The sequence below is a fragment of the Lonchura striata genome, chromosome 3, assembly GCF_050655825.1.
Source record: "Lonchura striata isolate lonStrDom1 chromosome 3, ASM5065582v1, whole genome shotgun sequence".
In the NCBI taxonomy this organism is placed as follows: Eukaryota; Metazoa; Chordata; class Aves; order Passeriformes; family Estrildidae; genus Lonchura; species Lonchura striata.
The window spans coordinates 24,049,750-24,070,714 of NC_140705.1; the positions used below are offsets into that span (position 1 = coordinate 24,049,750).

General features: G+C 38.0%; 1 protein-coding gene across 19 annotated transcripts in view; it reads left to right on the forward strand.

Annotated features, from left to right (window-relative positions):
• Window positions 1–20,965, forward strand: part of MLIP (muscular LMNA interacting protein) — a 108,371-nt gene that overhangs the window by 61,221 nt on the left and 26,185 nt on the right. For 12 of the 19 annotated variants that reach the window (XM_085574644.1, XM_085574633.1, XM_021551162.3 and 9 more), the window contains 6 exons: window positions 1,810–1,881; window positions 10,006–10,071; window positions 10,154–10,237; window positions 10,333–10,392; window positions 12,036–12,080; window positions 14,534–14,578. In XM_085574644.1, the coding sequence (XP_085430770.1) occupies window positions 1,810–1,881; window positions 10,006–10,071; window positions 10,154–10,237; window positions 10,333–10,392; window positions 12,036–12,080; window positions 14,534–14,578 (372 nt within the window). Of the gene's footprint in view, window positions 1–1,809; window positions 1,882–3,115; window positions 3,340–10,005; window positions 10,072–10,153; window positions 10,238–10,332; window positions 10,393–12,035; window positions 12,081–14,533; window positions 14,579–15,593; window positions 20,963–20,965 lie in introns of those variants that run through there. The other 7 variants (XM_085574636.1, XM_085574637.1, XM_085574646.1 and 4 more) reach the window with 5 other exon arrangements.

Below are 20,965 nucleotides of genomic sequence, written 5' to 3' on the forward strand. Positions count from 1 at the left end.
AACTAGACATAAGTTTAGTTATCCATAAGTAAACTTTTGCATATAGTTTTTGTATGTGCATAAATATATCTATGGAGCTATGCAGTGTTGCTGTCTAAATGTTCAAAGGGCAGGATTCAACTCACATGACTTTTGACATTTGACAATTACACCTCCAAGCACAATTTTGGTTATTCTATTACAGTTAATGGAGAGAATATGGTGTATTTAGAAGATAATTTTATTTTACCTTTCCATTTGCCTACTTTGGGGATTAGATTAATTCTATAGAAATGCCTATGATTATAAAAAGCATTAGTGTTGACTGAAGAAACTGAATGGTAGACATCCAAGTAGAATCACTAAATCTCATATGAATGACAGTCCCAAGCTCTAAAGCCCCTCCCACCGAAAAATAGAAAAAGTTCAATTCCAGCATTTGCATTCGTCTGCTTTGTCAATCTGTTCATTCAGTATGATTGCTGTGATTACGGACTTCTTGAATGACTCATTCTCTAGTTTCCAACTGAGCGAAGCCAAAAGCAAACAATATTATGTATAGAAAGAATTCAAGGGTTCTGCCCTACACTATTTCAAGACAGGTGTGTGGATTAATTTCTTATCTTAGCTAAAATTTTGCCCACTCTGCTGTCATCTAGACCTTTAGTAGATATAAAAAAAATAAAGAGTAAACAAAAGAATGACTCAAAGTGCAACATGCTGTTTCAGACTGATATCTCATGATCACCAGTATTTACTGTTGCAGGTAATGGTACATTAAAAAGCTGACCTGATTAACAAATAACCTTGTTTCTGACTGATAGTCACAAAAATAATCAATCACTAACTTAAAAGTCTATTGTTGTGTGAATTTATGACTTTTTTGTAAAATTTTTGCCTGTAAGGGAACAATGTAGCAAAAACCTATTTAATATAATAATAATAATAGTAATAGTAAAAGTTCTAACAGTCATGTGATTAAGAATCCTACCTCTTGAACTCCTATAAGTATAGAACAATCTCATAAATCTTTTAAAAATTACTGAATTCAGCCTCTATATTTGCAAAGAAATGTAAAAAATATGATTTGTAAAGATTTAAAAATAACCAGGCAAATATAATCTAAAATATAAATTATTTGAAAATAATAGATTTTAAGGTTGATCTTAGAATTTTTTTACCCAAACCCCTACATTTTGTATGGTTTAGATTGGCAGTTCTGTTAGTTTTGTTAGAGTGTGAAAGTTCCTATACTTATTTTGTTTGGGTGGTAGAGTTATTTATTCAGGAGATGAAAAGATACATGAAGATTTAAATGACCTATCCACTCAAGCAAGCAATTTAGCATTTAAGGATCATAATCAGTCTCATGAGAGCCAATCACAGAAACCCCTCTGACTTCATGGTTCAGGATTACACCACTCAGCAAAAGTTGTTGAGATGGATGTAGTGATAGAAGTAGCTGTGCATTTTCATATCCATTCACAAGAAAACTTGGAAAAAAACTTACAGCTTCCCCTGATATTCATTTAAGGGTGGCAATACGCAGAAAGTGATTAAACTTATTTTGGAAGCTATAACATAGAGGGAATTTTCTTTGTCGTACTAAGAACAAAATATGTATGTTACCAGACTTTAAAACCTTAACAGAAACACTAGATTTTAAAAAAGAAATAGTTTTTCTAGGAAATACATAAGCATTGTTTTGTTGCAATGTGTCTGCTAGATGATTGTAATTGTCTTTCGTTCTGTCGTACCATTCCCCTCTCTTCCCTCTCTCTCTTCTACCTTGTTTTACTTCTGTTCCTGCTTTCTGGTTTACCCTTTTAGCAGTACAAGATCAAGACAAGCTACAAGGCATTTGCAGCAATCCCTACAAACACATTGCTTATGGAACAGAAGGTTAGTGTTTGCTCAAAGGCATGGGCATTGCGTTGTATATTTGAGACCATTTAATTTGTGTACAAATTCTGACTTTTCAGTTGGGGGATACTGCAGAATGTGAATTCTGGGAACTAACTACACAGGATTATAATTCCAGACATTTTACAGGGTCAACCACTTTCACTGAAGATCAGTTTCACTAATCTGAATTTCTGAAAACAATTTAGTATAAAAAAGGAAAAAATCCCAGTGTCCTAAAGGAATTACCTTTTATTGCAACATTTCAAAATCTGTTTTGTTATTGGAAAGTGTCTGAAGTACTGCTGTTCTGGGACCTGACAATCAGTAGATCTTGGTCAGTTAATGATTATTGGACAGCTGTGCTTATACATTTAACAACCAAAAATATGATATTTTGACCTGTTGTCTAGTTAAACTGAGAATCATCCTGGGCATTGTTTTGACCTGTTAACTTCCATTCTTCCAGAGCACTGTGAGAGCTAGCCAGTGGGCCATTCCCAGTATGTAGTTTGTGGTAACAATCATTTTCAGTAGGACAGGCAGATAGATTCAAACCCCAGGCTTCAATGCATCGATTTACTACCAAAGTCACAGTCAACAGAGGTAGGGGTGTATAGTCTTACTCAGACAATTCAACTGGGAAAGTCAATTGAAAATTTAAGCTTTGCATTAAGGGTTCAAAATACCCATGGACATTTATTTAAAAAATATGTTTCCAAAATTATTTTTACTCAAAATAACAGCTAAGTTTAACAAAAATTTTCTCTAATGATCAATGAGCTAAGTGTCTTGCATGTTTAAAGACATGCTTAATCATACTAATATTCAGTTTGTAGGTTTATCAGAAAAAGCTTTCTGTTCAGGACCTAGTTGAAGAACTTAGCCTCTGATTAATTTCTTTAAGAATTCCTGACTACACATCTAAATATTTATTCACATATACAGCTCAGTTGATTTCACTAGTAGTTTACAAAACTCAAAGTTATTGGTTAGACTGAACTTAACATGTACAATATTTGAAGATGATAATTTTTCCTTAAAATCTTACGGATTGTGATCTAGTAATTATCAGTTAAGTGCTATCAATCAGATTATTTTTCAGAAAAAAAGACATTCCTTTCTTTTCCAATATTATTTTAATCTTGAATGATTTTCTTAATATTTTGCATAAAACCTGATCCTTCCCTTAATTAAATCTTGAATGCACTAATGAAGGTTATGTTTGCTTTAGCTTGCAATGTGGTGCAATAGAAACGACTCTGTAAAGGAAAATAGCTGATGCAGGAGATTCTACACCCCTACAGAATGTATTTTGGGAGGGTTTTGTTTGAGCAGAAAGCCTGTTAGTGGGTGGAAGTATTTGGTGGACTCCTGAAGTACCACTTCATGGTTGACTTCACCTGAAAGGCACTGTTTGTGTACTCTGAGACTGCACCACTCTGCAACCCAAGCCAGGTAGGTGACCCTGTACAGGATATTCACTCTAAAATCAGACTCCTAATGTGAACCAGTGGGTTTATGTCAGCTGTCTGATTGCACTTTTTCATAAGAAAATGTATTTCCTTTTCATGGTCTTGCTAGAGCTCTCTGGGGCATTGACTCACAACCTGCATGTTACTTATCCCAAATACATAAAACTGATTTGTGCAGTCTAATACCAGCATCTGCGGAAAAAATAATGACTCTAATGTTTAGATAGACTTTTAGTTATCCACGGATTTACTGAATATCTTAGCTGTGATGTATCCTTCAGTAGTGAAAGCGGTCATGTAGTACTAATAAGAAATCAATTCTCTGTTATAGGATTTGCCTTCAGGAGAGACTGTTGACTAAGTAACTTTGTAAGTGTATGTTTCAGCATTGCCTGAGTACATGCTTTCTGCCATTTTGGGAGTTATGGATAACAGTTGCCTGTTGATCTGCAGCAGCAGCTAATTGTAGTGTTTCTAAACTGGTCCTGTTGTGTCAGCTGATAAGAGTGTAGAGTATGACTCCTATGAGAAAGCACGAAGTAGTCACATGGACACTTGGGCCCCATTGTAACAAGTCTTAATTTCCAAATATTCTCCTAAAAATGTTGGGTGGGGAACTTATTGTGCATTCTAGTTCAACAACAGTAGTTATGTTATTTTATGTATAGTAGTAGTTATATTATGTTATATTTTATATAACAGCAGTGATTTGTGTTATATTTTATACAAAGCATTTTATAAACAGCATTAAATAGAGTGAGATTTAGGACAGTAAGATTTTTAACTGCGTAAGTGATATTTTATTAACATTCAAATAATTATTATATAATTACAAAAACAACACAATTTTAAATATACTTTTTAGCCAAAGGTGCTAAAAAAGGTGCTAAAATATACTTTTTAGCCAAAGGTGCTAAATATACTTTTTAGCCAAAGGTGTTTTGCTATATGATTAAATTAGAAATGCATGTTATCAGAAGTCAACTTTTTCCCACTGTCTGAGTAATGATATTACTTAATTTCAGTGGTCATGAGAAATAAAATTAGTAAGAATTGTGTTGTGGGTGACCTGAGTAACAATTCATCTGCAGTATTAATTGGGTCCCACAACAGAAAACTGCTCCTCACGTGCCATATAAGGTGCAATGGTTTGACTGCCTCTAAATTCCTGTTGGTGTTTAACTTTCTTTCTCAAGTTTCTTTTACGTTTGTGTAGATGCTTTCATTTAAACTGGAAAAGTTTTTCAGCTTCTGCTTATGAAACCATTAGTCTGTCATCACCTTAATGTTTTTTCTAGAACATGTTGTTCTTATCCTACAGTACTCTTCCTCAAACAGAGTTGTTTGACTGTGTGCCCCTTAGTAGAGAAGAAAAGGCTGATTTGCTATATATGTGTATACTTTGAGAAACCCAGAAGTGGCTTAATCTCATCAAATCTCCTCACTGGCACACTTCCCAGCTGTTTGAGTTTGTATGAATCTGATTTTTCTCACATAATTTTTGTTCTCGGCTCAGAAAAAGTGCCATCCAGGTTATCTCTTAGAAGATTAGGCTGTAACTTCCTTCACAGCCAGAACAAGACTTGTTTTTAAGGGACTTACCCTTAGCATGGTCAGGCTCTGTCAGGGAGCAGCAAGAGGGGGCTGCTCCACGGCGAGCCGAGTTGGCAGCAAGGGTGTCAGGACAATGTCCTCCCCAGCAGGGCACAGTGCCTGAGCAGGGACAGCAGAGATGCTGATAATGAATTGGTGATAATGAGGGTCACTCAGCAGTGCCATCACAGACTCACAAATTCAGAGTTTTGAGTCAGGACCACAGACTGTGATACTGAGCTCTTCAGCCTGGAGGATGTTAGGATCCACTGGCCAGAAGAGGAAGCTGAACAAGTTTAATATAGGCATAAGGCAAAAATTTGACAGAAATAATTAATTAACCATTATAAAAAATTGCTGGAGACTGAAATAGGCTTTTCATCACAAAAATTGAAAAATCGAGACAGGACAATTTTCTGGCTTCTTATATTGCAGATAGTCCTGTCGCTTAAAGACATCATACTAGGTGAGCACTGTCATTCCTTCTGGCCTTATTAACACTGAGACAGTGAGTCACACTTCTACAGACACTCACTCTTGTGTAAGTTCTACAATTATATGGATGTGGTCAGAGTCTAATTCAAAATTCCCTTCTGAACTGGGTATTGTTTACAAAGTAATATGTCTGTTATTTAGAGGTTGTATTTATCAAGTATCAACTACAGTGTCTTTTAGTCAAAATGGATAGATGAGAAGTTTACAGCAAAATTCACAACTTTAAATACCTCATGTTAAGAAAGGCAATAATTTGTGCAGTAGTAGAGTGATAAAGGACCTTGTTTGTCTGTAATAATAACCAAATGTGCTAATATAGGAGCAGCCTATGAATTCCTTCTTTCTTTCTTTCAAGGGCCTTGAAAAATAGTCTTTTAAAACAAGTACAACTTCATCTTTGGGGTTATGTAGAATTTGATATGTAACCCAAAAACTGTTGTAGGCTTTCGATTTACAAACCAAAAAAGTGGTCCCTTAACAGTTCAGTCATCTTTGGTCTACAGCAAGTTCTATGCAGGTGAATATAGGTTTGCTGTATTTGTTCAGCTAACTACACATCCACCCTGATTGGTGTGAATTTCCCTTGCTTGAGCATCATTTTGATGGAAAGGAAACAAGAGCATACAGACTTGGTGCTGCAAATATTCTTCTCAGACTTCCCTCAGCCTGAACTGAGAATGAAGTGTGGCACAACCCAGGATGATGGAATGAGCCATGAAACAAATCTGCTTCACAGCTGAGGCTTATCCCACACTTACTGAGTCTTCTGAAAAACACTAGGTATGACTGGCTATGGATAGAAGGGGTGCAAGCGTTGCTCATTTGGATAGCATTTATCAACTGATTATGAGCAGACAACAATAATTTCAATTCTAAGTAAATGTAGAAAAAGTAAAAGAGTCTTTCCACATTTTGTTACACTTCTTGGAAAACATCAAAGATCTGGCAATTGCATCCCATCACCTGCAAAAACAGACTAAAGGCAGTGCGGCATATTCTCCTTGTGGAAGAAAAAAATTGAAAAAGGTATTTTCCTCTGCATACAGAAGGAAAAAAAGAAGGTAAAGAGGGTATGTTGGGTTTTTTTTGCATCTAGATTGTGTGTTCACATCTGAGTGTTTCTCAAGGCTAGAGACAAATACCTCATGGTAAAAAAGAAAGGCAATAATTTGTGCAGTTGTAGGACTAAACAAAAGACCTAGTTTGTATGTAATAATAATAAAATGTGTCAATGTAGGAGCAGCCTATGAGATCACTCATTTTTCATGGGCCTTGCAGTTTTCAGTAATAATGATTTTATAGGACAGCAAATAGTAGGTATAGTTTCAGTAAAAAAATCAGTATAATCCCCTAGAACCTTCAAGAAAGAAGTTAAAGGAAATAATGGTATGTGAAGTTCCATTGTGCAGTGAGATTTTTTTGCAACTGCTGAGGGCTTAGGAAAAGATAGAGATGGGAAAAATATGCTCAGTCCAGGGTTTTCAGAATACAGTAAGAAGAAAGCTATGTCATATCTAGGTCACATTTTTTTTTTCTTTCTATTGATGTGGTCTGTTGGTGGAAGAAATGATATCCTGTATTTCCTATATGTTGTCTGGACTTTTCAGTCTTCTAACGAAATACTGGAGATTGTGTTTGGATCATTTACCAGTATTCTTTGAGCTCTGATACAGTTTTAGCAATCAAAAAAGGAAGAATTAGAAGGGAAGGGTTGTAGACATCAGTGATGTTAATGGCACAAATGCATCACACCCCAAAATTGCCCTTTTCAAGGAAAAAGAAATAGTGGTTCAGCAGCTAGTTATTTAATTTATATTGCTTTACATTTTCATTATCTAAATTACAATGTTCTTTCAAATTGTGGTACCACTGTTATTTCATATATAATCAAAAATCTGAATGTCTAAATAAGAATGTTCCACTTCTAATATTGTTAGACCATCAGCATAGGAAGTGAATCTTGAGTACTGTTGATAGTGTTAATCAGCAGTATGTAGATAGAAATTAATCATAACATTTTTGCATGATGACACCAGTAATTTTTAGAATGTAGTAGTACATTTTTATCTCTTTATTTTTCTATGTGGAAACGTGAAAGAATGCATGCTGGGAAAAAAATTGAGATGTGTTTTGATTGAACAGAACCATTTATCTTTGTGGAGTTGATAGGGATAGTTACAGAACATATAGTTTCCTGTTTCTACTCTTTCTTTAGAAAGCTCAGCTGTCCAAATAAGAAAAAATGAAAAATAGGAAAAAGAAAAAAGAAAGAAAAAAGAAGAATTAAAGAGGTGAAAGAGTGAATGAAATTAGATTAATTGGTTTGAAGGTTAAACTTTTCTTTTCCCAAAAGTACAGAAAAGGAGAGCACTGCAGCTTTTTCTAGCGTGGTGCCTGCATGATGCTGTATATCAGAGCTGTGTGTGTGTGGAGAGCACAGACCTTGGTGCTGTGCTCACCTGAATCCCTTTGTCACTGAAGGCTCCAAAATGGAAAGATATATGGGAATTCAGTTTCTGAAACTAATGGATTCTTAAATTAGCCAATCTTGGTTCTGAATAGAGACTTCTGGATGTAGCTGTAATTCCTCTGGAAAGATTCCCCATATCTTCAGGGTAGCTGTTTCTCAGCCTTGATTTTGTTCACCAACTATTCTGATGAAGTGACTATGAAATAGAAACTAGTAGTTTTTTTCTTAACAATCCCTTTATTATGTTTATTATCTCACTGGTTTCTTGGGGGTTTTGGAAACTTAGATAATTCCCCATTCCAAATCCATGAATGATTAAAAGTTTTCCTTTTTCCAGCTCATAATCAAACTTATCATCCCTCTACATCAGGCTGTTTTGTCAATCCTGACCCTAATATGTACTGAAATGACTCTTCTACTTAATTTTACTACTTATTGAACCAGGGGTACTGTATATTCAGTGCAGTACTGAGCTCTCTTTGGCTGAGTCCTCCTCTTCAATAGGACTGTGTGTCTTTTTGAAACTCTAACTGGGTCGCAATGATGAGACTTCAGAGATGAGAAAGACTATTTATCTTTGTCTTGGGATAAGATTACATTAATTTCTGTATATCAAAGTAAATCACTTTTACTTTTCACCTTTTGAGCTACAATTACTCTAAGGCCAACACATTTGCCAAGAGATAGAGAAAAAAAAAGAAATGTTTGGAAAGCAGCCACTTTTAAGTTTAGTAGAAGACATGGTGTTCCATAAATGTGCTTTTGTGCAAGATCATTTGTGGGTGGCATTACAATAATATTAAAAGTAAATTTTCATTAACTTTTTGCTTAGGTGTACACAGATGTATGCGGCCAGTAGCTGGAAAAAGAAAGAAAACAAATGTAGTCAGCAGAGTAAAACTCAGAAATAAGTATGCTTATTTTGTTTTTTATTTTTTAAAGATTCTGACATTTTCGTCCATATGTCTCCTGTATTTGGCAGCTCTCATACCCACCTCAGTGGGACCAGTTCATTCATGCAGAATCCCACATGCATGAAAAAGGGCTTTACTGGAATGCCCTTTTTTTTTCTTATACTTTAAAAAAAACCCCAAACAAAACAAAACACAACAAACAAAATGAAATCTTAAAAAAATTTGTGTTAAACAAAAAAACTCCACACACCCTGCAGTTCCCTTCCCTGTAGTCCAGCTTAAGCAGACACATCAGCAGGCTTCCAGAGTAATTTTTGGTCTCAGCACGGTGTCTATTTGAACATCACTTCAAAGCAAAACCGGGTTATGGCAGGGAGAATGTGCTTCACAGATGCTGGATGAAGATGAAAAGGGAACTGAGCAGTGGATTTTGGCTTTTGAGGGTGTTTTGTGACCCTTATAAAGTGAAGGGATTGGCAAACTGATTTCCACTGTTCTCAAACCTGCTCCAAGTACTGGTATAGGAAAGTGAGTGGTATAGCCAAACACAAGCAGCTAGTGTTTTGTTTCGGAGCATACATGCTTACTGTGAGATCACAAATATAGTATGAAACATATTTTGCTTCATACATTTCTAATTTCAGGCTAAAACCCAAGAATGGCATACACTACTTATGTTGCAAGGTGAAATCACCATCCTCTTTAAACAGGAGACACTTTTTACAGAAAACATCTTCTGAAGAAGAAGGGGCCTCCTGTGTGTTTGGGTCCCTGCCTTGTCCACCTGCTCACAGGTGGTAACTCTCTATTGGCACACAGCAGGCAGCCCCAAACACCTCTGTGGCACACACTGCACACTCACCATGGCACATTTACCGTGAAGGAGGGGGCATTGTTGAAGGAGAAGACAATTAGAAGTGGTAGTTTCTGATTTTCCAAAAGTGGACATGATTCACCCTGCTTGAACACTCTCTTCTCTGTAAACTCATATCTACATTCTGAATCAGGTTTTGGTAACCTAAAGAATATCACTAGGCCTGTAATTTCTTTCTTTTCCATCTTTCCATGGTGAAAAAGAAAGTGCCACCTTTGGAAAAAGAGTACTGGAAAAATTGTATGTTTGCTCGGTTTTCAAAATTTTCAGCTCAGTATCACACCAATACCTCTTGAATTGCAGGCATTAGAAGAGCCGACGGAGCCTGCTAGTGTGACTGAAGGCCCTGCTTTGGACACTCATTCAGAGGTAGTGATGTTATTTATCTTTCAGATCTATATTTGAAAGCAAAAAGCAAAGTTTAACTGAGTGATCCGTCCTCCCTTTTCAGATGTGCTCCCCTGCCCAGCTCAGACAACAAACAGAAGAGTTGTGTGCTGTCATTGATCAAGTCCTGCAGGACCCCTTGACTATGGTAACCCGTCAGTATGTGGGATCAACTTACTCTCTTCCTTTCCTTTTGTCTCCTGTCATTAATATGTCCATTCTCTGTTGAAAATAATTTTCCAGCGCCGGTGTGAGTCTTCTCCAAGTTTTCTGCAGATGAACACAGAGTCAGATGTTGGCAAGGTAGGTGAATAATACCATGTCCACAGCAAGGGCTCTTTTCAAGTAATTATAAAGGCAGACAAAATCAGTAGGCAGTAGGGACTGCTGTGACAGTAAATCCAATGGCAACTCAGAGCCGCAGCTGAGAAATGCAGAATCAAAAGTGTTTGGTGGCTAGAAAAGCACGGAAGAACAGAACTGTAGCCCTGGAGTCAGTGCAGTCTTTGCTGCAGGACACTTTCCTGAAGTCAGAGGAGATATATTATAAAAGAGTGTATTAAGGCTTCAGAGGCTTAAAAATCTCTCATACCTTGCCTGACATATGGCAGGGTCTCTGGCTTTCTTCCAGGCTTCATCCCATCCGTGTGTCCTTACTACAAAGCAACTTTGGTAGCCGGAAGCATCATTCAGAACATAGGGTTTTTTCAAGTTCATTATTTATTTTCAAATAATGAGAGTATTAAATTAATAGGTGGACTTGTTCTGAAGACCTGATTTCATTTTAAGTCTCACCCCTCCCAGAAGAAGGATGTCTGCAATATCTCTTTCTCCTGGATAACTAAGAAGTAGCTAGTGAGAGCCAGGGTTAATTTTCTATTTCTAAACTTCTGGTTTCATTAAGTTATGATGATATGCCTTCTGGGTTCAGAAGGATGACTAACCAAGGGAAGAAGGTCTTGTATTCAGTTTGCTTCAGGTAAATTAAAGTTACTCATTGCAGCTATACAAAATTGAAAATGGCAGAAATACAAATGAAAATGGGAGGAAAGGAATTTCTGGCAGATGAACATACCAAAAAGTTAATCCATCCAAAATATCCTGCTGAATGTCCTGTTCACCATGCAAGAACAGGGCATAGGTCCAGCACTTCTCAGTGGCTATATTGAATATACAATTTTTTGTAAAGTACTTTTTGAAAGTACTTCTGTCAGTCAGCATGCAGTGGTGAAATGGACTCCAAGAGGCTGAAAGACAGAAATGTGATAGCAGGAGAAGGATGGGCAGACAGTGTAATTGAGTGTGATTTCCAATGCCTGAAGAATCTGGAGTGGTTAAAATGCTGCTACCAAGCTGAGTTAGAGTATCCAAAAAATCACTTCCTTGGGCAATTGAGAATGGATCTTTTAGCAGTCATGAAATCAAATAAAGGGGGGCAAAAGGTGAGCTTAATAGGATGCAGCATAGGGACTAAGCTAAAAGTGTTGAGGATCTCAAAAAGTGATTAACAGAGGGTAAAAGAAGGTCATAGACATGGAAGAAAAAAAGAGCTGATAAGTAAATCCCTTAGATTTGTTATGGATTAGTCAAATTAAAGCAAATTCTTGCAAATGACAACATGGAGATGTAATATTTTGTATTCTGTGAGCAAATGTAACTTCAATTACATGGGGCAATGATATCTATGGCTATCTAATAATAAACATTTTGTCATATTAAATGCCATCCTCAATAGAGCAGGATCAATGTTTTTGAGCAGTAAAATGAACATACAAAGCAAAGTTTAAATATTACTTAGTCTCATGTATGGTGTGAATATTTCTGGAAAACTTAAGTTTTCCTGAATTTGAGCAAATAATAAATTCTCAGAATGTTGAAAATCTCTTGGAGTTACTGTTCAGATTAACTCAATATATTGATTATATATCCATTTGGTTTTTTACAAGATGTCAACAACACTGCAGAGAGCAGCTGGGCGAGAAACCAGATATGTAAGTACTTTTACAATTCCTTTATGTTTTGCATGCAAAAATGCTTACTTTGTCTGCTCCTCAACAATCCTGGATGAGTCTGAACAAGCATCTACTTATGATACTGGATGTTGACTAGCATAAACAAGCACAGATATTACAGTGCTGACATTTGAGACTTGAGATGTCTTCCCACTGTAGTAAATCCATCCTGGCTGGAGTCTCTCCACTGCTGTGTCTGTTGATAATTTTACCTGTGTGAATATGATGTTAAAATTGACTTCCTCACACACTTCTTTGTTGTTGCTTCCTTCAAGCCTGGGGCAGGAGTTCAGCTGTTTGATGTACAGACTGTTTGTTATGGGTGCTGAAGGGTGCATTTCTTTGGACTCAGCCTGCACTATAGGGGACTTGCTTTGGTAGAAGTCCTGTAGTTCTTGCTTATCCTTCAGAATCTGGGGCTGATCCAAACTTTTCTTTCCAAGATACAGAGCTGTCTGAAAACTCACCATTTAGATGAATTGAAGCTGTTTTGTCACATACACACACAGTCCAACATATGTTGAAAATATCTATATTGAGTAATTTGTTCAATTATTGAAACATTAAACCCAATTAACATATTAATTCTCTATAGCAGACACAGTTACTGCAGGTTCCACATTTTACTTGCAACTCATTTAGTCATGTGGTGAGAAATCTCAGCTTCCTATTCATCATTCAGAATTTCTATTGAATCTCAAATCAAAGCAGTACTGGCAAAGCAACAGAGATCTCCCAGTTTTATGCCAGCACAATGCTTGACTGATCAATTCTATTTTGCTTCCTGAATGTGGCAGTATGCATATTTTATTGCATACTGTGATTTTTGCTTGACAGATTATGCTGGCTCATACTAATTAGGAATAATATCAGAGGAGAGCTTTTTAATGAAATAAAGGAGTGTACTTCAGAGGTAGTCTTTGAGAACAGAGTGTATTTATTAACACTCCAGTGCAAATCTCCAGCTCCCAAAACTGAAATATGGACATATACCATAAATTCAGGAATCCAGTTAGGGAAGCCTAGGGATTGCATGGAAAATCACCCTTACAAACACTTTTTTTCTGTTTCCACCAGAATTTTCTAGATTAATGAAATAAATCCCTATTTAAAAATACATTTGGGAATAACACAGGTTTATTGGAAGGCAAATCTTTCCTATAAATTGTACAGGTGTGTTGAATTTTTTGTGTGTCAGGAGACAGACTGGGGTCCCCAGACTGGGCTGTGGTGCCTGAACTTGATGGGTCCAGGCTCTCATGTACTCTGCCATTGGTGCACGCTGCAGCAGAGTCTCCTGAGGGATGTATCAGGTGTCTATAATAGCATAGGTGCATCACAGCTCTTCCCTCCTCTCTCACTCTGCTTTCTTAGTAGGATATAAAAAGGCTATTTCTGCCCCAGTTAATAATCCAGGTGGTGGTTTGTCCTCTGGCCATTAGAGGAAGGACACACAGAAATGGTTTTCCATAGAGTTATCTTCTTTTTGTATTTATGACATCTAATACTGAGATGCTTGTCAAAATATTGCTTTGAAGGCATTTTTGGTTAAAAGAGGAGCTTAAATTTGTTTATCAGTAATGATAATGTAAAAAATCCAGTAACTGGATTTTTCCAGTTACTTTTTGAATTTTGTTATATTTTGATCTTTATAACATTCTCTAGCAATAGACTTTACTTTTAAATTATGCATAGTGCAAAATAGTACTTTAGTCCTTTGTTTTAAACCTGTGGCATCTCATCTCATGAACTTCAGAAACTTTTAAGGATGTATATGATTGTACAAACATGAGTGTATAAAAAGTATAAAAACTTCAGTTTATACCAGCTGACAACTAAGTATTACAGTTGTAATTTAATGGCATTTAAAACTGTATGGTGTTTGATATGATTCTATTCACCATTTAATAATAATGTATCTCTGTTGGCTTTAGGGATGATACTGCTGATTTTTAATAATAATACAATGATTCTCTAGACAGGAGTTTCTCCTGATTAATTGGAAAAATGAATGTCCATATTATTGACATGTATGCTTAAGTAGGATTGTTTTGGTTCTCCTACTCTAAAGTGAGAAAAGATTGAGAAGGTACTTAACCCAGTACTATTCATAATGTTAATAACATTGGTGCTGCAAATTAACAGAAAATGGCAGGCTCAGAAAAATAAGATTTAAATTTCAAGATTAGGCCAGGATGAAAAATGGAAATTTTGTTGCACTTGGAAAAAAGAATTCCTAAAATCTTAACAGGAATTTGGCTATATCTAGAAATAAACTGGAAAGAATAATGTTTTACATTCTTTCATACCACTGTGCCAGTGGGACAATCTTCTGTAGCTAAGTTAAGCCTAGCGCTGTACCTGAATTTTTTCTGTCATTATAATCACAAAGGTATTGCATGTAATACTGTATATATTCATCTTTTTTGCAGGCCAACCTTTACAAATCGGTGCCTATAGTAACTGAGAGTCAGCTGGTATGTAAAGCACAGCAGTGATACACTGTTTTTCAAAATTTGCACAAGTACAAAATTGTATAATTTACTGTCTTAATCCTTTGAAAAAAACTCCAGTCCATATCTTTTTACAAGGCTGCATTGCTTCTACAGAGCTATATTGGCTTTTTTTTCTGTGCTGAATACACACTTGTTTTAAGCAGCTGCAAATCCTGATACTACTTGTAAACCCATGGGCCAAATCCCAAACTACAGAGTCATGCTGAATCTTGAGGTATATGACAGGAGTAGAGTCAGCTGCTGGTTCTTGAACTCTTTTAATATTCCACTTGTACAATTTTGTTTAAATGCAAAAAAAGATTCTAGCATCTATTTCCTTCTTACACTCTGTTTTATGTCAAAGCTGCTTCAATGAGTGAAAAGGGTAAGATCAAGTAAGAAAGGGAGATTATATATCAGATGTTCATTTTAGCTCTGATCACAATTTCATCTTGTTGGAGCCAAAATTTCTGAGGAAGTGTCAGAAGAGAAATCACGGAGCCTGCTCAAGTGACAGTGATCACCAATGGATGCTTAGGGAAAAAAAGGAGATGTGGATGAGAATTTTTTCCCTTGTATTTCAACTAATGGAATCTTAGGGACTTCCTGAATAATTTTCTTCTCCTAGCAATATTTGATTAAATCTTCTTTAATGAGTTTTCCAGTTACTTTTTGAATTTTGTTATATTTTGATCTTTATAACATTTTCTAGCAATAGACTTTACTTTTAAATTATGCATGGTGCAAAATAGTACTTTAATCCTTTGTTTTAAACCTGTGGCAACCTCATTTCTTGTACTGAAATAGCAAATAATTTTTCTTTGCTTTATAAATAACATTTTTTTTTCTAGGTATTGCAATAATATCTAGACCTAGCACTACCAGTCATATCTGTTTCATGTAGAAAATTCAAAATTGCTTGGTCACTCTTTGAAAAGTATGGATGCTATTCCATATCACTGATGTACCTTCTTGCCCTTTTCTATATCTTTTTCAGATATTTGTTTTTGAGATTGGAAGACTAAAACCATAAACTACTCTTGTATAGCTCTGAATACAGAACTTTCTATTTTAATGAGGGTATGATAAGGTCCTTTATTGCTATTTCTATTCCTGTCTTAACAATTTATAGTAATTTATTCAGTTTTTATTACTTGTATTGAGCAGCAAGCCAATGTTTGCCTAGAATGTTGCACAAAAAAGTTAAGATATATTTCCTGAGTAGTAAGAGCTGGTTTCTCAGCTAATTAGTTCATTGGTGCATGAGCAAATTTCGGATGTAGTTTAGTTTTTTGCTGTGAAATGTGTCAATGCTGAATTCAGGTATGTTTCACCTGCCTTTTATCATTAAATAATTCAGTATTTTGCCATCTCTCTGTAACTCTTTGCACCAATATTTATAGTCCCCTAATTTTTATTACCAGCAAACTTTGTCACCTTACCAGACAATCTTTTCTGTCTGATCTGCATCCATAATTCAAAGCCCAGATTGTTGGGGTGTGTTTTAAGTTTCCCCCCAGTTATGGTTGCTCCCTCTCCCTCTCTTTTTGTAAAATGGTCCAGCCTCCCTTCTCCTCCCTCCTCTGTCTGCCAGTCATTGCTCCCTCCACCCAGTTCACTGTATTCCGGCTGAATTATCCCCACCAACCCTGCCCCGGAGCCTGTCCGTCTCTCGGAGACCTCTCCCTTCCACCTAGAAAGTTCCATCCAGGGCTTCGAGTGGTAGGCTGGTCTCCGGGGTCCCCTCCCTCCCTCCTTCCTCATCGGAAGTTTCCCCTGCGTGTCACCCCTGTTACCACCCCAGGTGTTATCCCATTGGTTGGCTGCTGTTTCCTCCCCTTGGTACCACCCCCCTTCAACAAGCAGGGCACACGGTACCCATCACCTTTTGGAGCTTATCTTCCTTCGGGCCGATAAACTCGGAACACAGATACCCCCAGAAGGACGGCTCCTTGCTTTTGTCAGAGTCGCTCTGCGTGTCTTTCAGTCTGGTGGCGTCGTCTTCCCACTGCCGTACCTCGTGCCCCCAGCGGCGCAAGAGTGGCCTTTGCTGCCGCAGTGCTACAGCACTGGGATAGTCAGAGTTGGGAACCTAGCAACAGCCCTGGTGGCTCCGTGGTAGCATTCCCACAAAGGCACTAGTGTAAACGGAGACTTGGGAAGGCACAGTTGACACCGGATTCACAGGCAGATTCCTCAGGAACTCTGCTTGTGACTTGTTCCAACCCGAGTGCTGTGGACAGGGACACCTTTAACTAGATCACATTGCTCAGAGCTCCATCCAACATGACCAGGGCTGGGGCATCCACAACTTCTCTGGGCAGCCTGTTCCAGTACCTTATCACTCTCACAGTAAATAATTTTCTTCCTAATATCTAATCTAAACGTTCCCTCTTTCTGTTTCAAGCAAATCTCCCTTGTTCTGTCACTGATGGAATGGGGCTGCAACTGGGACCTAACCCACCATTTTCAGTGAAATCTCAGGGACAACCAGGGTCATCATAACAGGAGAAAATTAGAGGTGAATGTGCCCATACCTCTGTCAACACTGAGTCTTCTGAATTTTGGACAGATATGATGCAAGGCTCGTTTTCATGCAAAATACCTTCTTTTCCTGAGGGAGGGTGGCCCTGTCCATGCTGCCCATAGAGAAGCACCCCGGCCCAGCCTGTAGCTTATTTCTAATTGTGCACTTGCTGACGGGGGCCAAACCCATGTCAGAGAACACCCTGGCACTGGATGAGTATTACTGATTATGGGTCAGCCTGGAACTTCTGCTTTGGCCCTGTGTAATTTGCTGAAAGTTCTGTACAGCCCAGTACAGAATGGCAGCCCTGTGCTACTGTAACAGCCTTAACATTTTTGATGTTGTTGTAGGAAGACCAACAGTTTCCTTGGCAAAACTTAGTTTTAGATTGTTTCTCAGTATGTCAGCTGTGACATTTGTCATCAAAGAAAGAGTTCAAGTTCTTAGTTTTGGATCAAAGACTTTATGTAGCTTGTCAGGGTGCTAATAAAGTGTTTAGAATTCTGGTTGCTGGCTGATATCTGTCACTCTGTTAGCAGAGTCAGACATAAACATATGACTCAGTCAGCATTTGAGTACATGATGTTGTTTAGAAAATGCTTCCTTAAAAGCATTTCTACTGCATGCATTTGGAAGAGGTTTCTTAGAAAAGGAGAGTAGCTTATCCTTGATGATTTCAGGTATCACAATGGACTTTTGATTGCATGGTTACATGGTGTGGAGGAGTGCCAGAAGATCACATGTATTTTGTCTGCATAATAATGACTTGATAACAACTGTACCTTTCTTTTTACATTTATATTTAACTTTATATTGAAATCCAGACATTTTATGGATGCTTTTGAGAAATACTGATAGAAAAGTAAGTATTTTTTGGTGAATCCTACAAAGATATAGTAATGAAATATGGACTAGAAATTAATTAAATAAGCACTACATCTTTGAAAAAGTTGATCTTTGTAATGAAAACGTTTTTGATGCAGCTTGACAGTTACGGCTCTAAAAAAATTAGTATCACTGCATGGCTGATTTTTTTGCTTTCAGTTGAATATTTTTCTTGATCAGACAAATGAAAGGGCCCCAATCTGTGGAGAGGAGGGAGAGCAGACAACACAAGTCTAAGGGAAGATATTTTGCTGCCTGGGCCTTGCTCTGCCCGAGAGTTTTGTGCTCCTGCATGCCTCTGCTGCCCTCACCTCAGACCCTGTGCTCTGTCCTTTCCCAGGGCAGAAGCAGAGCACAAAATACCCTCGGCACCCTCCCCTCCAATGGACATCCCACTTGCTGGATCCCTTCAGATCTTGTTTTAGGTGATCCATGACTCAGTTTACATGCTACATCCAGCAATCTCAACTGCATCATTTTAAGCTTATTTTCATAGTAAGCTTCTCTTTTTCCAGATTGACTGATGAAGTGTATTGCTCTTATAAAGATATAGCATGGTGTTATTGAGTATACCTATTTATTTTATAAATAAATCTAATAGTGAATCAAGTTTCTTCTCTGCATTTTTATACCCAGCTGGATACTGAACATGGGTAGCTGTGACAATACGTATTTCTCAGTCCCAGCTGGGCAAGCTGCCCCTCTGTGCTGCAACTGCAGAAGGGGTTCAGCAGCAATCCTGTTGTTGCCTACATAAGTTGTGACAGAGACCACTTATGTTCTATGAGTTAGTCATAACAGATGGGAATACAACTGACTAATATAAAAGTTTAAATCAACAGATATTTGAAGACTTGACTAGTTGTAAAATTCCAGTGTGAAAGTATACTTTTTCTTCCTTTTTTTTTTTGACTCACTGAACATATCTATTTTAAAATTGTCTCTCAGACTCCATTTAGAGTTTATGCCACAATGCATCTTGTCAGATTTTACTATAAGAATTAAAAAAACACCCACAAATATACTAAATTGATATGTTAATAGTTAAAATTTTTGTTTGACTGGCTGATAACCAAGGATTTTTTTCTTGCTGAAATAATCTAATTTGTCTGAAATGTAGGTATCACATATCCATGCTGATCGGGCTTTCTAAAATTGTGCTTTTCCAACTGAACTCTTAGGGATACTGTCACTGTGTCACTGAGGTGAGTGGCTTTACTGCTGGCATGACTGGCAGTGGAGTGCTCCCGTGGGGTGCAGAGAGGGGCTTCCTGAGCCCCAGGGGAACCTCAGAGGGAGCTGGGGAGAAGGACTGGCTGGACAGCCAGGCTCAGAGAGTGGTGGTGAATTGGGGTTAAATCTGCCTGGTGGCTGGTCACAAGGGCTGCTCCCCAGGGCTCAGTATTGAAGCCTGTGCTGCTTAGTATCTTTATTGATGATCTGTATGAGAGCATTTAATGCACTCTCAGCCAGTTTGCAGGTTGGCTGTTGATCTTCTGGGTAGGAGAGTTCTGTGCAGAGGGATCTGGGTGGATGGGCTGAGGCCAGTTCTATGAGGTTCAGTGAGGCCAAGTGCTGGGTCCTGTGCTTAGGTCACAACAACCCCATGCAGAGCTACGAGCTGGGGAAAAGTGTCTGGAATGGGGCCCTGTGGGAAAGGATCTGGGGGTGCTGGGCAACAGCAGCTGACCTGAACCAGCCGTGAGCCCAGGTGGCCAAGAAGGCCAGTGGCATCCTGGCCTGTGTCAGTAACAGAGTGACCAGCAGGACCAGGGCAGGGATTGTCCCTCTCTGCTCTGCACCGGTGAGGCCACAAAACCTCCAGTGCTGGGTCCAGTTCTCTCACAATGAGAAAGACACTGAGGGGCTGGAGTGAGTCCAGGGAAGGGCAGTGGAGCTGGAGTTGTTCAGCCAGGAGAAAAGGAAGCTCAGGGGAGACTTTACCACTCCCTACAAATGCCTGAAAGGAGATTGTAGTGAGGTAGTGATAGGACAAGAGGAAATGGCCTCAAGTCATGTCAGGGAAGGTTAATAGTGATCATTAAGAAAAATTCCTTCAGGCTGCACAGGGAAATGGTTGAATCACCATCCCTGGAAGAATTTAAAAGATGTGTGGATGTGGCTCTTAGTGATATAATTTACCAATGGACTTGGCAGTGGTAGGTCATTGGTGGGACTCTATTATCTTAGAGGCCTTTTCCAATCCAAATAATTCTACATCTGTATAATTTACAGTACCTTAAATCAATAGTATGTCTCCACTTTTGGTACTCTGTCTTAAAATTTCCACTTGTTGGACATAATATTCTGCAAGTATTGAAAAGATGTGTAGATGGAGGGCTCAGGTACATGGTTTAGTTGTGAACTTGGCAGTAGTAGGTTTATGGGTGGACTCAATGATTGCCATAGTCACTCCTGTATGATTCAGTGACTCTATGACTCTGGAAAATCCAGCACACAATCACTGGTATTATTCCCCACTAAGACTTTTGCTAATAGGCTTCTGCCTGGGTGTAAGTTAACAGCATCACAAGTTGTCCTTCCTTCCTTCACAGTTACTGTTTTGAAGAGCCCAGTGTGAAAGCAGATGTGTGGCTGTGCATAAAGTGTGACTTGAACTTATTATTCTGCAGCTGAACAGCCAGAAAAAAAAAACAGCCAGCAAAACCCACAAACCATGGCCTGACAGCTCTGTAGCTATTTTTTGTCAGTAATAAACACATGCCAGTGATGAAGTTCTGTGCCTAAAAGCAGCTCTTGCTCACAATCTGTTTTAGAAGTAGTTCAGGTGGCATGACACCTGAATAATTTTGGTGGTGAAACACATAATTAAGAAAATTAAAAAAAATATAGTTAGTACAGTCCCACCAGAATTGACTTGTATAACAAATATTCTGTAAATTGTCATTTTATGTGATTCTTCTTCTGTCTCTTTTCTCCTGGGTGTGCAATGGGTC